This window comes from Strix aluco, chromosome 15, assembly GCF_031877795.1.
Source record: "Strix aluco isolate bStrAlu1 chromosome 15, bStrAlu1.hap1, whole genome shotgun sequence".
Taxonomy (NCBI): Eukaryota; Metazoa; Chordata; class Aves; order Strigiformes; family Strigidae; genus Strix; species Strix aluco.
Window position 1 is genome coordinate 16451388 of NC_133945.1, and position 13163 is coordinate 16464550.

General features: G+C 35.5%; 1 protein-coding gene across 2 annotated transcripts in view; it reads left to right on the forward strand.

The window, feature by feature from the left end:
• Positions 1-13163, forward strand: part of ZC3H7A (zinc finger CCCH-type containing 7A) — a 30144-nt gene that overhangs the window by 12508 nt on the left and 4473 nt on the right. For both annotated transcript variants that reach the window (XR_012625176.1, XM_074840281.1), the window contains exons 9-20: positions 437-717; positions 2512-2719; positions 3665-3729; positions 4476-4668; positions 6349-6510; positions 7139-7335; positions 7573-7670; positions 8733-8914; positions 10933-11009; positions 11564-11697; positions 12059-12164; positions 12671-12779. Coding sequence is in view for 1 of the 2 variants with exons in the window: in XM_074840281.1 (XP_074696382.1) it covers positions 437-717; positions 2512-2719; positions 3665-3729; positions 4476-4668; positions 6349-6510; positions 7139-7335; positions 7573-7670; positions 8733-8914; positions 10933-11009; positions 11564-11697; positions 12059-12164; positions 12671-12779 (1812 nt within the window). In the remaining variant the exon portion in view is untranslated. The remainder of the gene's footprint in view (positions 1-436; positions 718-2511; positions 2720-3664; positions 3730-4475; positions 4669-6348; positions 6511-7138; positions 7336-7572; positions 7671-8732; positions 8915-10932; positions 11010-11563; positions 11698-12058; positions 12165-12670; positions 12780-13163) is intronic.

Genomic DNA, 13163 nt, shown 5'->3' on the forward strand with positions numbered 1-13163 from the left:
ATTCGTGTCCTTTGAAAGATCTGTAGTGTAAAGTCTGATCTGTTTACCTCTAAAACTACGTATTTAAGTGGCTGAGCAAATTTCCTTTTGGTCTCCTTAACCTCATGTGATTGTGATTGCTCCTATAGTGATAGTCTCATACTGTTCTCCTTACCTTGGAAAAATAGAAACGGGAGAATATAGCAAAGATTTAGTAAAGTATCAGGTCTGTAACTTTTCCTGTCTTGTATAGTTTGAGTAATACATAAACACTGATATATAGGGACACATGAATTGAAGGTTAGTGGAAGCTGAAAACATTTAATGTGGTTTTGCTTAAACATTCTCTGTGTTTCTCCACTCCCTCCCCACCCCCCATTGTCAGGGTAAAGGTTATGCAAGATACTTTTACATCTTTGAACAAAAGCTCCAGTCATTCCCATCTTACTTGTTTCAGATTTATCTGACCAGAAGCAAGAGAAGGTTTCTGCTGCTTCTTCATCAAACTTTGCTTCTGAAGTGTCTAAAGTGTCATCAGTACCTGTACCATCTCTATCTTCTGTTATGCCTCTGCAAGTGGAAAAGGTTTCTTTGCCTTCTGCAGTGTTGGCAAATGGAGGGAATGTTTCTTTCTCTATGCCAGAAGCATGTTTAGATTGTGGAGATGGAGATATAATTATTGGGGAAGAACTTGATGAATTACTTGATTCTGTGCCTGATCCAGATGAAAATGTAATGGTAAGACTTTTTTGTTTGTTTTCTTTCTCAAAAGACTGTCCTTACGAGTGAGATCTTGTATTTTTATCAAGTGGGCTGGTAGTGAAATGTGTTACCTTTCCTAGTTACACTGAGCTGTATTTGTGCTTAGTTGGGTTGATTTTCCCAGGTGCAGATTCTTGTAAATGTGACTGTAAAGCTACCAGGACCCAGGAGGGCTACAAGGACAATGACATTGGTTTTACATGTTGGAAAACCTGAGTGAGGTTGCTGGGGGAGAGATACTACTTCAGAAATACTGCTATGTTACTACCAATGCTGCCACAGTGGGAGGGATACTACTTCCAGGAAGTACTGTGAAAAGTGAAGTAGGCATTTGAAGTCTAGGCTAGTGTGTATTTGTTATTATTTTTTTGGTTCAAATAAACCCTCTCACAGCCTGAGAGCATGTTGGAGGGGCCCCCCTGTAGCTGTATAAACTATAGTTAAACATACACTAGTAGCTTTGCAGGACAGTAGTACTTGCACCATGGTCATTCAGTGCATTCACTAATATGTGTGTGATCAGAGCTTTGTCCAGATCCACCTCCTGGATAACTGGAAATAGTTAGACCGTCATGAATTTAACTTTTTACATTTTTAGAAGAGATTATTAGAGAAATTTAGACACGTGAAAAGTTGTTCTTAATTACACCATTATTCCAGAGCTAGAACAGACTGTGAAGCGTACACAGTTCCTCACCTCTTACTCAGAATGAGAGCTCTGATTGATGAGCAGAGATGTCTGAACTCATCAGCAAGGTTACTGACTCTCTGCTGTGGCCCTGCCAGTCATTTGAAGCCCTTAGTATTGCAGTTTTAAATGAGGCTGTGGCATATTTAATTCTTCAATTAGTTGTGATTTTAATTCATTCAGCTGTGGATGCAGTTGTAAATTTTTAAATTAAAAATGCTTGGGCATCTAACTTTCTGTTTTATGCACTTTGTTTTGTAGAAAGTATTTCAGAAATGTAGAAAATAATTATTTTTAAGAACTTCCTAGGAAGTCTGCCATAGTGAAAACAGGAGGAAATACCATCTTCCAAGATAGACTGCAGTTTCGTGTAGTGTAGAATCTTGAATGAGTTGTAGGCTAACAACTTGGGGAACAGAGGGAGTTTCATGTTGGCCAAACTCTGTGCAGACCTATTTGGTCACCCTCCAGACAAGGGGGGAGCTTCCTGGGATTACAGGGAGAATGGAGGGAAACTGCCCCACTTGGAATGTCCTTAGCAAAGGTGTGCAGAAGAATATGTTATTTTCCATGGAGGGGAAAAAAAATGTGATCTGGTCTTTGCAGAACATGGTATTATTTGATTATATCCGAAGATCTATTTCAAAGCTAACTCTTAATTCAAATTGCGGTACAGTAAAGAGTTATATTCTCCTTATTTAGAAAAAAAAAAAATGTCAATTTCTGACTCTTCCTACTCTTCCCTGTTGTCTTATGTTTTTAACATAATTTGGAAATTCAGCTCTGATCTGATTCATAAAAATATCCAAATCTGTTAATAAGTTAATGAACTTCAGCTAACTGAAATTTGAAGTGGTTGATTCCTGGATAACTTCTGGCAGTAGGGCATTGCATAGGGTTTGATTGCTGTAGTTCTGTGTGTACTGTAGCTCTGTAACAGTGCTGTAGTGTACCTTTTATTATTGTTTTTCAGTAGGTTTACACAAATGTTGCAGAAACTTTACTAAAAGAAACACTATTGCAGATTGTGTTCTTAAGAGTTTTTTTGCCCTGTGTGGACATTCTTTTTAAATTTTTTCCAGCAAACTACAGGTGCCAGAGGACCTATTCCTGCAGGAAGCGTAGCTCCTAGTGTACCTTTCTCTGCATCTTTGTTGGGGACACTGCCAGTTAGTGCAGGATTTGTTCCTTCACCTTCTCTTTCAGAAATCTTTTCACAGCCTTTGGCTTCTTCACTGGAAAATTTTTGTTCACCATTAAGCACCTTTTCAATCAGTGACCCAAAAAGAGGTAAGAAATGAGTCTTAATATTTAACCTTTTATGATGAGAGAGAGCTTTTTTTTTTAACAAATGAGTTTTCACAACTGTTCAGTAATATTTAACGCATAACATCTGATCTGTGCTCACAGTTTTTGAGAGTATTGATAATCAGTGTTGGTTGTACATAAGAATTTATAAATACAGCTTTTTTTGCTTGGATTCTGCATAAGCATGCTCCAAGCTCCTACTGGTCAGTTTTTCTGCATTTATTGTGTAAGTTATTTGTTTCAGGTGAATAAGAATAAAGAAGGAACTGTGTTCCTTCAAACTTTTTTTTTTCCCAAACAAAGCTGTTCTTACAGCTTAAACCATTTCTGATGATTTGGCAATGGAATTTTAAAAGGCTACTATAACTGTGTACTCTGAAAAGATACCAGTATTACATGTTTGGGTTCAGACTCTATGGACTATAATTATGTAGTGAAATCAGGTATGTGAAATAACAAGATATAAATAGTCAATGAACTAGAAAAGATGAAATAAAATTTTTATCTTTAATTACTAGTGTTACAGGAGCATGCTCTCTTTAGAATGAAGCCAAATTTACAAAATAAAATTAAAAATAGAAGAATTCTCTTAACCATCTTTCATTTTTGATAGCCAGGAATTGCTTATCTAGCTACCCTTTTTGTACTGCGCAAGTATCTTCATGTTGCCTCAGCATATATCTGTGAAGCTACTGCTGATGTTAATCAGATGGTTATATTGAAGATGATTACCTAGTAATTTTTCAGCCCAGATGTTTACACGGGGCTTTTGCATTACTGAAAAAAATAATCGGCAATAAAAAAACCTTTGGTGTTTGTCAAAAAAAGAAACCTTTGATAATTGTAGTTCTCAGGAATGATAAATGATTTTTTGCATAGGATGTTCTGGGGAACTGAAATAATTAAAACTTCTTTTTATTCCTTTAGACCTCTCAAGTTCAGCTTCTAGAGATGGAACACCAACACTCAGCAGCAATAATTCCCCGTTGTTTGTAAGTATTTTTCATGTTTTCTTTCACATCAGTTCAAATGTTGAAGGCTTAACATGGATCTCAATTTTTACAGTAGAAGTTTCTATTTTTTAAAAATGGCACTTTTACTGTTAAAATATGAATCTGGCTTGAAAAACAGTTGTACAGTAGTTCACAGCAACAGCAATTCAACACAAGAAAAGATTTACAAAGGTTGTTTTCTGTATGCAAACTTTGACTGCTGTCTTTCCCATTCTGAGGAACTTGCTGTAAAATACTGTGGAGGTGTAAAATAACCAACCTAAGAAACAGAAAATCTCTTACGGTCTAAGTGCCAAATATTAGGAATCTTGGAGAACTGTCCTAGCACAGGAGCAGAGCAGAGATCGTCTTTTGTCTGCGAATCTGTCTGGTCTCTGTATTCTAGTCACGCTGTATATTTTCAGTCATGCTGCTGGCCATTGATTATGTGGGCAAGTGTGGCATGAAGGGTTGCATCCTTGTGAACCAGGATGGAGTAATAATTAGCCTGGCAAGTGCTGCTGTTCTCACTGTACCTGATTGGGTCTTGTTACATGCTTAGTCTGTGCTGGGTATACAGCTTTTGTAAGATCTCGGTGTCCCCTTCTTAAGACATGTGATTAAGTTTGTATTATGATTTTTTTTGTGTGTAGTCTTTCTTATGCTTTGAAGAATAATATCAGTAGGTTAAATTTGAATTGTAGATAAATTATATGGATCAAGAAAAATACGCTTTCTTCCAACAGATAAATGGCCCCAGTAGTTTGTTTGGGTCCGAAAATTACATGGGAATTGCAGGCCAAACTAGAAATGACTTTTCAAATGTTTTTAGCAGTGTAACTGCTAATATACCTGTATCTTCAGCACTTGCGGGAAGAAACCCATTAGAAGGCACACATGACCTGAGACAGGCCTGCCAGTTATGTTTTGTCAAAAAAGGTAAGGGGCTTTTGGACTCACTTGGGTTGACCTTTTAAAAAAAATAAAAAGCATCATTTAAAATTTTAGTGTTCATAAGTTAAAATACTGTTGACTTCTAAACTGTTAATCCTGACTTGTTCTTTGCAGATGTAGTACAATCTTACAATTAAGGAACTGGTAAAATGTTTCAACAGCTATTTTATCTTCTTTCTTCTTATTTCTTGTCCTAATAGATTCTTGATTCCTAAAACCACCACAAATCACCACACGCTTTCCCCAACCTGTAGGTTTACTATGTAAGGTCGTTCACATTCTGTATTCGCTTTCCTCCCAACCCCCAGGGTACTGTGAAGAATGACACCTTTGCTCAAGACTAAAAAAAACTTGCAATACTCTCTCTGATTGGCCATGGGGAATTGAACCGCAGTTCAAAGTACCTGGTAACCTTCACATCCCATCTGTTTTATTGTTCTTTCAAACTAATTCTAAATCATAATCTTGAGGCTTCCAAACCTTAGTAATAATTAACTCCACTGTATTGACTCAAAGGATCTTAACCAGTATTAGGCTTTAATATAACTAATCTTTTAGGCCTGAGCTGTTGCTGTTAAACAGAGCCATATTCTAGAGGCAATAGCTTTTATTAAGACTAATCTTAAAAGTTTCAAGTTATAGGTGTCACTGATATTGATATACTAATAAAGAACTGTATTGGGATATTTAGGGGCTGACTATTGTAGTTTTGAGAACTTTTACATTAGTTTAAAATTATTTTTACAAGAACAATCCATGAAGTGATGTTTGAAAAACTATAGAACACGTTCTGTTAAAAGCAGGAGCTATAAAATATTGGTGGAAGTACTTAGGATATTCCTAGCTTCACTTTTTGTATCAAAGCATCTATTTCTTCTGTTTCTTTGCATCTCTATCAAAGCCTTTAAGTGCCCCCTGCTTTTATTACCTACTTTTGAAATTGTACTGTTTCATCAGCTTCTTATCCAGGGAAACTGGGTCACGCTCTTGTTTTTGTAGTCCCTTAAATAGCAAAATTCACTGAGCATTGCTTGTCTTCGGACTCTCTCCCTGATTTCTTCATCTTGGTGGTAATGTAATCTTAACTTGAGTATCATCCTAAAGACAGAGTTTAAAGCTAGGCATATTTTTGTTTCCAAAATCACAAAGGTCTGGGATTGGCATTTAGATTTTTGGCACGTGTGTACTCCTTACCTAGCGTGTTTTGTCTCTGAACATCGTAACTGATCTAATACAATAAAAGTTGAAGTTTAAGAGATCCATTTACTGGTCCTTGGAATTCATCTGCATTGACTTATTATAAATAAGCAATTTAAGTTTTAAATTAGTTATGGAAATGTATGCTTTGGAATTTGAAAAAAAGACAGCAATTTGTTGCTGTGCCAAAGTAATCTTAAGGTTTGTAACACAGCATCCCTCCCCAAATAACTTGTGGGTTTTTTTCTTGCTGAGACTGGTCCTTTTGTAAGTATTCAGTTTTTTTCTGTTCTGCTCAACATGACTGTTAATGACTTTCGGTTCTTCAGAGTTGCTGGTGCAAGTAGGAATTCTATACAGTGTGTTCGTATACTCTGTTTTTGGTCTTATGTGCCAGTCTGTGTATGGAAATGTTAAAAGTATGCTGCAATTTATGCAAATATAAGCAATTTTCTGTTGTTGTTTCAGGTCCTAAATTACTGGATTATGCTTACCATCCCAGTTTAGAACATAAATGTAAGAAGGATATTCTAATTGGCAGAATAAAAAACTCTGAAGATAAATCATGGAAGAAAATACGTCCAAGACCAACAAAGACACAGTATGTGGGACCATATTATATATGTAAAGGTATGTGTTACAGATAGTGAGATGTTCATGCCTACACTTGAAGTAATATAGTTTAGCTTTTCCACAGTGAAGTATAGAATGAGTTTTTATTCTTGCTCCTGGGAGGAGAAGGAAGTTCACTGCCTTGTTTATATTTTCAAAGGCTGTAAGCAGAGCCATATTTTGACCATTAATGTGATTATTTAGAGAACGTGCACTGTACTTTGTACTGTTCATCATGAATAACTTTTCTGCCAAGTGCTGGGCTACTATTCAAAACAACAACAAAAAAGCATTCTTGTTAGACTTTTGCAGTATGAACCTCTGCTTACAAAGTAAGCAAGATGACTTGTGGATTAATTAACAGCTGTATTTAAGCAAAGGGTATTCTGGTTCTCAGCATTGTTGCCTTAGACTAGAAAGGAGTAGTTGATGGAGGTGTGCATCAGCCTTTCTGAGAAGTCTTACATTTTTGGCAAGTCATTCAGCATAACGTTTTGCCTCTGAATGCTAGACTTAAGTGAGATGTTTACAACAAGAAGTAGCTTCTTTATTAAAAGTATTTGAAGTTGAGATAGTGAAAGTTTTAAGATGAATTTCCAGTGAAAATTGTGTAAACACAATGTCATACTCAATGTTATCATTTTAGATGTTGCTGCTGAAGAGGAATGCAGATACCCAGGTCATTGCACGTTTGCGTATTGCCAAGAGGAGATTGATGTGTGGACACTGGAGCGCAAAGGAGCCTTTAGTCGAGAAGCTCTTTTTGGAGGAAATGGAAGGATCAACTTGACTGTGTCCCGACTTCTTCAAGAACATCATGGATTATTTATGTTTCTTTGTGAGGTGCTGCTTTATTTCTAATGACACAATAAAAATGATAATAGATAATAAAAGTACCTGTAAAAAAAATGCTTTGGTTCATACATGACTATTTTGTAAATTTTGAAATGCATAATCAATAATAATGTGGCTAGTTTTGGATTAGAGACTAGTTGAAGTCTTTGTTAAAAGCTGTAAGGTAAGGTATATTTTTAAATTTATAAAATACATACTCTATAATTACTTGTTTTTGTATTCCAGAAATGTTTTGATCATAAACCCAGAATAATAAGCAAAAGGAACAAGGATAACTCATCTTCTTGTTCTCACCCTGCTATGCATGACTTTGAAGATAACAAGTATGTCTGAAGTACTATCTCTAAGTTTCAAATTAAAAGCAAAGGTTTCAGGGCATTTTTTTAATATTGACTTTCATTTCTCACCTGTTGATTAACTTCTCTTCCTTGCTAACTGACTGTTATGCTTTGGCAGTGTTGATAAGACAAACTTACTGAACAAGGATTGTCTCATGTAACTAAATTGAAAGTGAACTATTTTGTTATCAATGCATTCAGAATTAGTGGTATGCACCCTCGTGTTTGAATCTTACTGGTTTCAGTGTCAGTTTGTTAATAGTTTATCTATGTGGTGAGCTGCATTGATGTAAATAGAAGTGTGATGAGAAATTAATATAGGAATTCCTAAGTTTGCTCTTTCTTCAGTCTGTTTTACTTATTTTGCTGTAGTTTTCACTCAGTTAAGAACAGGTTTATTTTAATTACAGTGTCTGAAATAGATCATAGTCCTCATTAATTCAGTTGATAAAAAATAGTGTGAGGAAAGTGTCTTTAATTATCCTTTGAAAATTAACAAAGGCTTCATAGTGGTAATAGTGTTAAATAAGTTTTGGAGAATTAATAGACTTACATTTTTATATGATGGAAACATAAGTGGGAGCATTTTAATTGCTTTGTTTGTGCTCCACTTCCCTATACTGAGGAAATACTACAGCTGTAAGAGCTAGGCTGTTACTGTGATGCGTCAGCTCTTTAATGGTGCTGTACAGAAGAGTAAGTACTTGTGTTTGTAATTAGATCAGGATATATACTTGAAAGTGGACATGATATGTTTTTCCTCTTGGAAGCCAGTGATCCAGTTGGATTGAATTCAGTAATGCTTTGCAGAAGAGGAACCTGTGGATTTCACAAGAGTACTGTTTCGTGACGTTGGTTTACTCAGCCTAGAAATGATAATTAGATACTTGTTCCTTCTGGAAACTTTTTTGGCTTTCTAATTTCAACTAAAAAGTATTAAAAAGACATTTGAATAAGATACGATGAAGGGTGTTTATTTTCTGTGATTTTCCACAGATGAACAAAGTAATTCTAAGGAATATTTAAAATAGACTGTTTTCAAAACAGGTGCCTTGTCCACATTTTGCGAGAAACAATGGTGAAATATTCCAAAATCCGCCCTTTTCAAGTTCGATGTCAGCTTGACCTGTGCAGACATGAGGTGCATTATGGCTGCTTACGAGAGGATAAATGCTTTTATGCTCACAGTCTGGTAGAGCTTAAAGTCTGGATAATGCAAAAGGAAACAGGTATGTTTGCTAAAATGCTTGCTTTACTCTTCATTGTAATGCCACTTCTTCCTTGTTTTAGCTCCCTTCTGAAATTAGCAACTTGGGATCAGTGCATTAACTTAGAGTTTGGTGGAATCTTTCATACAGCATATTCAATAAACAGGAATGTAAATACGATGTAAAGTATTGAGTAGGCTACTAGCTGTTCAAAATCAGCAAGGTTTTGATGATAAAACCTGTCAAAACTGTTCATTATGATCATTTTTTTTTTCTTGAAATAAAACTAGAAGTCTTAAGCAGATACTAAATCCAAGTCAAACTAGATTTGTTTTTATTTTTAAACCTTCAAAGTTTGGAAGATCTTGATCAAATTTCTTTTTCACAGAGCACTGAAAGAAAAGTTTGAAATATTTTATGCCATCATTTCCCTCCATCCCCCAGAACAGGAATGAAATTTTTCCACGGTTAAACCTCTCATTTAGCTTAGTGCCATTCTATATATTCTTACATAATGAGTCAGAAAACAAATCTTTCCAGTTTGCTCCTCTGTGTCTCATTAGTGTATGCGTTGATAAAACTTAACTGTTTTTCTGTTCTTGCTTACACAGGACATTTAGGCTGCCTTTTGTTCATCTTGCTTGTTTTTGTTGACTTCTTTGAGGATAACAAATTTTACTGCTTCATTTCTAGCTGATAGCTTTTGAACAACATGTCTCTGTACTTACAGTCCATTCCTTGGTCATGAGCTCCAAACTCCATGATTTATTTTTTTTTAAAAAGCAATCAAACTGTTAGCAGTAAATAATTTGTACCACATAACAGTTGCTCATTCTTCCTACCTTGCTCTGTGTGACAGCAGTACTTTACATATTATAATCCCGTTGGATCATTGCGATGCATAGTGGAAAAAGAAAAATGTGGCAATCCCAATGTGTTACAGTGCTGCTGGCATTTTTGCCCTGTTATGTCTGTGATTTCTCCTCACCTGTCCCTTCTTTGAAGAGGCGGCTCCTTGTTGCTTCAGTTTTCTATCTAGATTTTTGTACAGGCATACTGACACAAGATGTCATACCGACCTGAAAATTTTGGGGTAAGAAAGTTAAATAGAGATAAGAGATGACTGTTTCTTTGCTGATTTTCCTGTTCTGTCTCTCCTGGGATGAGCCTTTAGAAGTTTTTATGTGAAAGTAAAACAGTTATTTTCTTAGCAGCTGTCCCTACAAAGTCAAGGATAGCAAATGCTTACACTGTAATTTCTATTTTGAAGTAAGGGTTGCGTTCTCCAAGAAACTTGATTCGCCACAGCAGGCATATTTTTTACTTTATGATGTGTTCATGCTGCCCTCATGCTTTGCCAAAGTCAGTTAAAGCTCAGTCTCCGCTCTTTGAATGAGGTTCCTCTTCTCAATGTAAGGTGTGGGAAGTAAAGGAATGCCGCCTCAGGAAAGAAACATTTTGCCAACCCTCAAATCCAAACACAGATGACAGTCTGTATTTGTGTGGAATTAGAGTAGTAAATGTTACAGTATGTGCGTTACAATATGGCTCCAATAGGAACCTTAGCCAGAGTATTTATAAGAATGGTTTTTTTTTCTGAAACCGAATTAACAGTGCTTGTTTAAAACCTTTGTAAAGAAGGCAGGGGCAATCTGGTGTCTGTCAGCTTGCATTTTGGGTAACACAGTGTAGCTTTTCTGATTAGATTTTCAGTAGATGTTTAGTACATTATGTTTAAATGAATACTCAAAGATGCACCTTAACTTACTTGAGCAATATGTAATTAAAAAACCCTATGTTTGCTTTTCAATGTGACATTTCTGGTTTGGAGGCCCTCATGAGATTCTTAAATGTGTGTGTGTGAGTGTATGGATGTAAATGTATATTCACATCTACACGAGTGTGTGTATATGTATGTATATGATACATAAAAAGAAAAATAGATAAAAGCTTTGGGGCTTCAGTAGCATTGCAGTTTGAGCATGTCTGTAATTCTGTAACAGTCATAGTGCTCAAGAACTTTTTCCCTTCTTTTACAGGTATTTCACATGATACTATTGTTCAAGAATCAAAGAAATACTGGCAGAACATGGAAGCTAGTGCACATGGATCACAGGTATTTTCATTTTTCCATTAAACTAATTCTACAGTGACTTTGATAATTCTTCTTCTATATCTGTGTATAATGTAGCTTATTTCAGAAACTAGTTTTTTTCAATGCTCTCTTCAAATAATCTGTTTCGCTGTAGGCTTTCTTCAGCTTGCTCCATGTACATTAAAATGCCTCCTTTGCTTCTATGCAATTCCTTTTTTGCTTTGCTTATTCTGTCATAGGCAGAACATAAAACCTAAATATAATTTCAAAGTCAGCTGCCATAGGGCAATTAATTATCTTTTCAATACGTAGGACGTTTATGTGTTTAGTTTGTATATATTATCACAACTTCTGGGTACGTACACCTAAATCAGAAATAAGTTAAATAACAATGCACTTGTTAAGAAATGTCTAGTTTGAAATTACAAGCTAAACTCTCACAAGGTATGCAGTGTAACATCTGCTTCCGGACATGTGTTGTAAACTTTTATTGTGGGGGTAATTCATAATTATGTATGGATTTCTTTACAGATACAAAATACCTTTTATTATTATTGTTATTTTTTTGGCTTAAGATCCTTGGGAACCAAATGAAATATGGATCACTTAATTTGAAGATGAAGTTTGTTTGTGGTCAGTGCTGGAGAAATGGTCAAGTTAATGAGCCAGACAGAAACAAAAAATACTGTAGTGCAAAGGCAAGACACCCGTAAGTAAGACCAAACAGTGAAAATTTTACTGTTTTGTTAGCCATTTAAAACCTCTTTCGGGAAACTTTGTTACTGCTTGGGAAAGAGTCATACAAGGAATTAAAAAAAAAAAACATTGAAGCAGAACACAGTCATCTCTTTGTCGTATGTTAATAATTGGTAATGAGAAACACTTCAGTGGCTGTTTTTGGAGGTTTTTTAAATTATTAGTTATGGTAAAGTTTCAGTAGAATTTAGTTAAATCTCAAATGTATGGTGAAAGCTTTATAAAGAACCTTTCTGAGCTTTCCTGGTTCTGCTTCTGTGTACACAGTGTGTCTTTATTTAATAGTATTTCCTTTCATTGAATGCATCTTTTAGATGGACCAAAGATCGCCGTGTGGTGCTAGTAATGTCTAATGAACGTAAGAAGTGGATGACCATTCGTCCTCTTCCCACGAAGAAACAAGTGCCTCTGCAATTTGATGTATGTTAACTTGAAAACTAACGTTTTAGTTAAGAAAATAGGGTACCTGGAAAGTACTAGTAACTGGGCTGGTTTTGTCAGTTCTGCAGAAATTCCTATGGGATTTGGTGAGATATGTTTATAGTGGTTTTTTTACAGAGTTCAGCCATAGAGAAGCACTGGTCTCGCATGTTATTACTGAAGCCCTTTCTCATCAGTGGAAGTTAGTGATTTAAATAACTTCTTACTGTTTCCAGTAAATATTTCAGAAACAGTTTAAACATATCTGTGGTCTGGTAATCTGGTAGGGGGCAAAAAGCAGTCATAGAACTTGCTTCCAGAAGTTTGCTTTTTCTAACTACAGTATATGAGTTTTTTATAAAATAAACATGATTCTATTTTTTCAAATGATGTAAGTGTCTGATTGGGAGGGGAAACACCAGCCAAGACTGGAAGAAAACCCTGTTTTCTACTATCATCTATTTTACTTTATATTCATAAGGATTTTTTTTTAATTCACATTCTAGTTGTGTAATCATATTGCTTCAGGCAAGAAATGTCAGTATGATGGAAACTGCTCATTTGCTCACAGTCCTGAGGAAAGAGAGATGTGGACCTATATGAAGGAGAACAGCAGTAAGTAGAAGAGTAAATCTAACATGTTATAAATCTAACTGTTCTGCTTTTCATTCTTCTTCCTCAATTACTTTTTAATCCACTTTCTTTCACTGTCTTTTGTAGTAAACCTTGCAGCTGCCTTTTTTAAAAAAATTTGAATAAGCCCAGACTGGGTATTCAAAACCAGTACTAAATAAAAATAACTGTATTATATATTTGTTGCCTGATGTGTTTTTTAACAGTAGTTTGTATCAATTTTTTTAGATGTCTTACAAATAGTATGATACATGCAGCAATATTGTTTGGTGTTTATACTTTGTATTGCCATGTGCACACACACTAGGATTCTGTTGATAACATGTGGAGGAAAGCTATTTGTGGAAGAGTTTCCCCCCCAGTGTA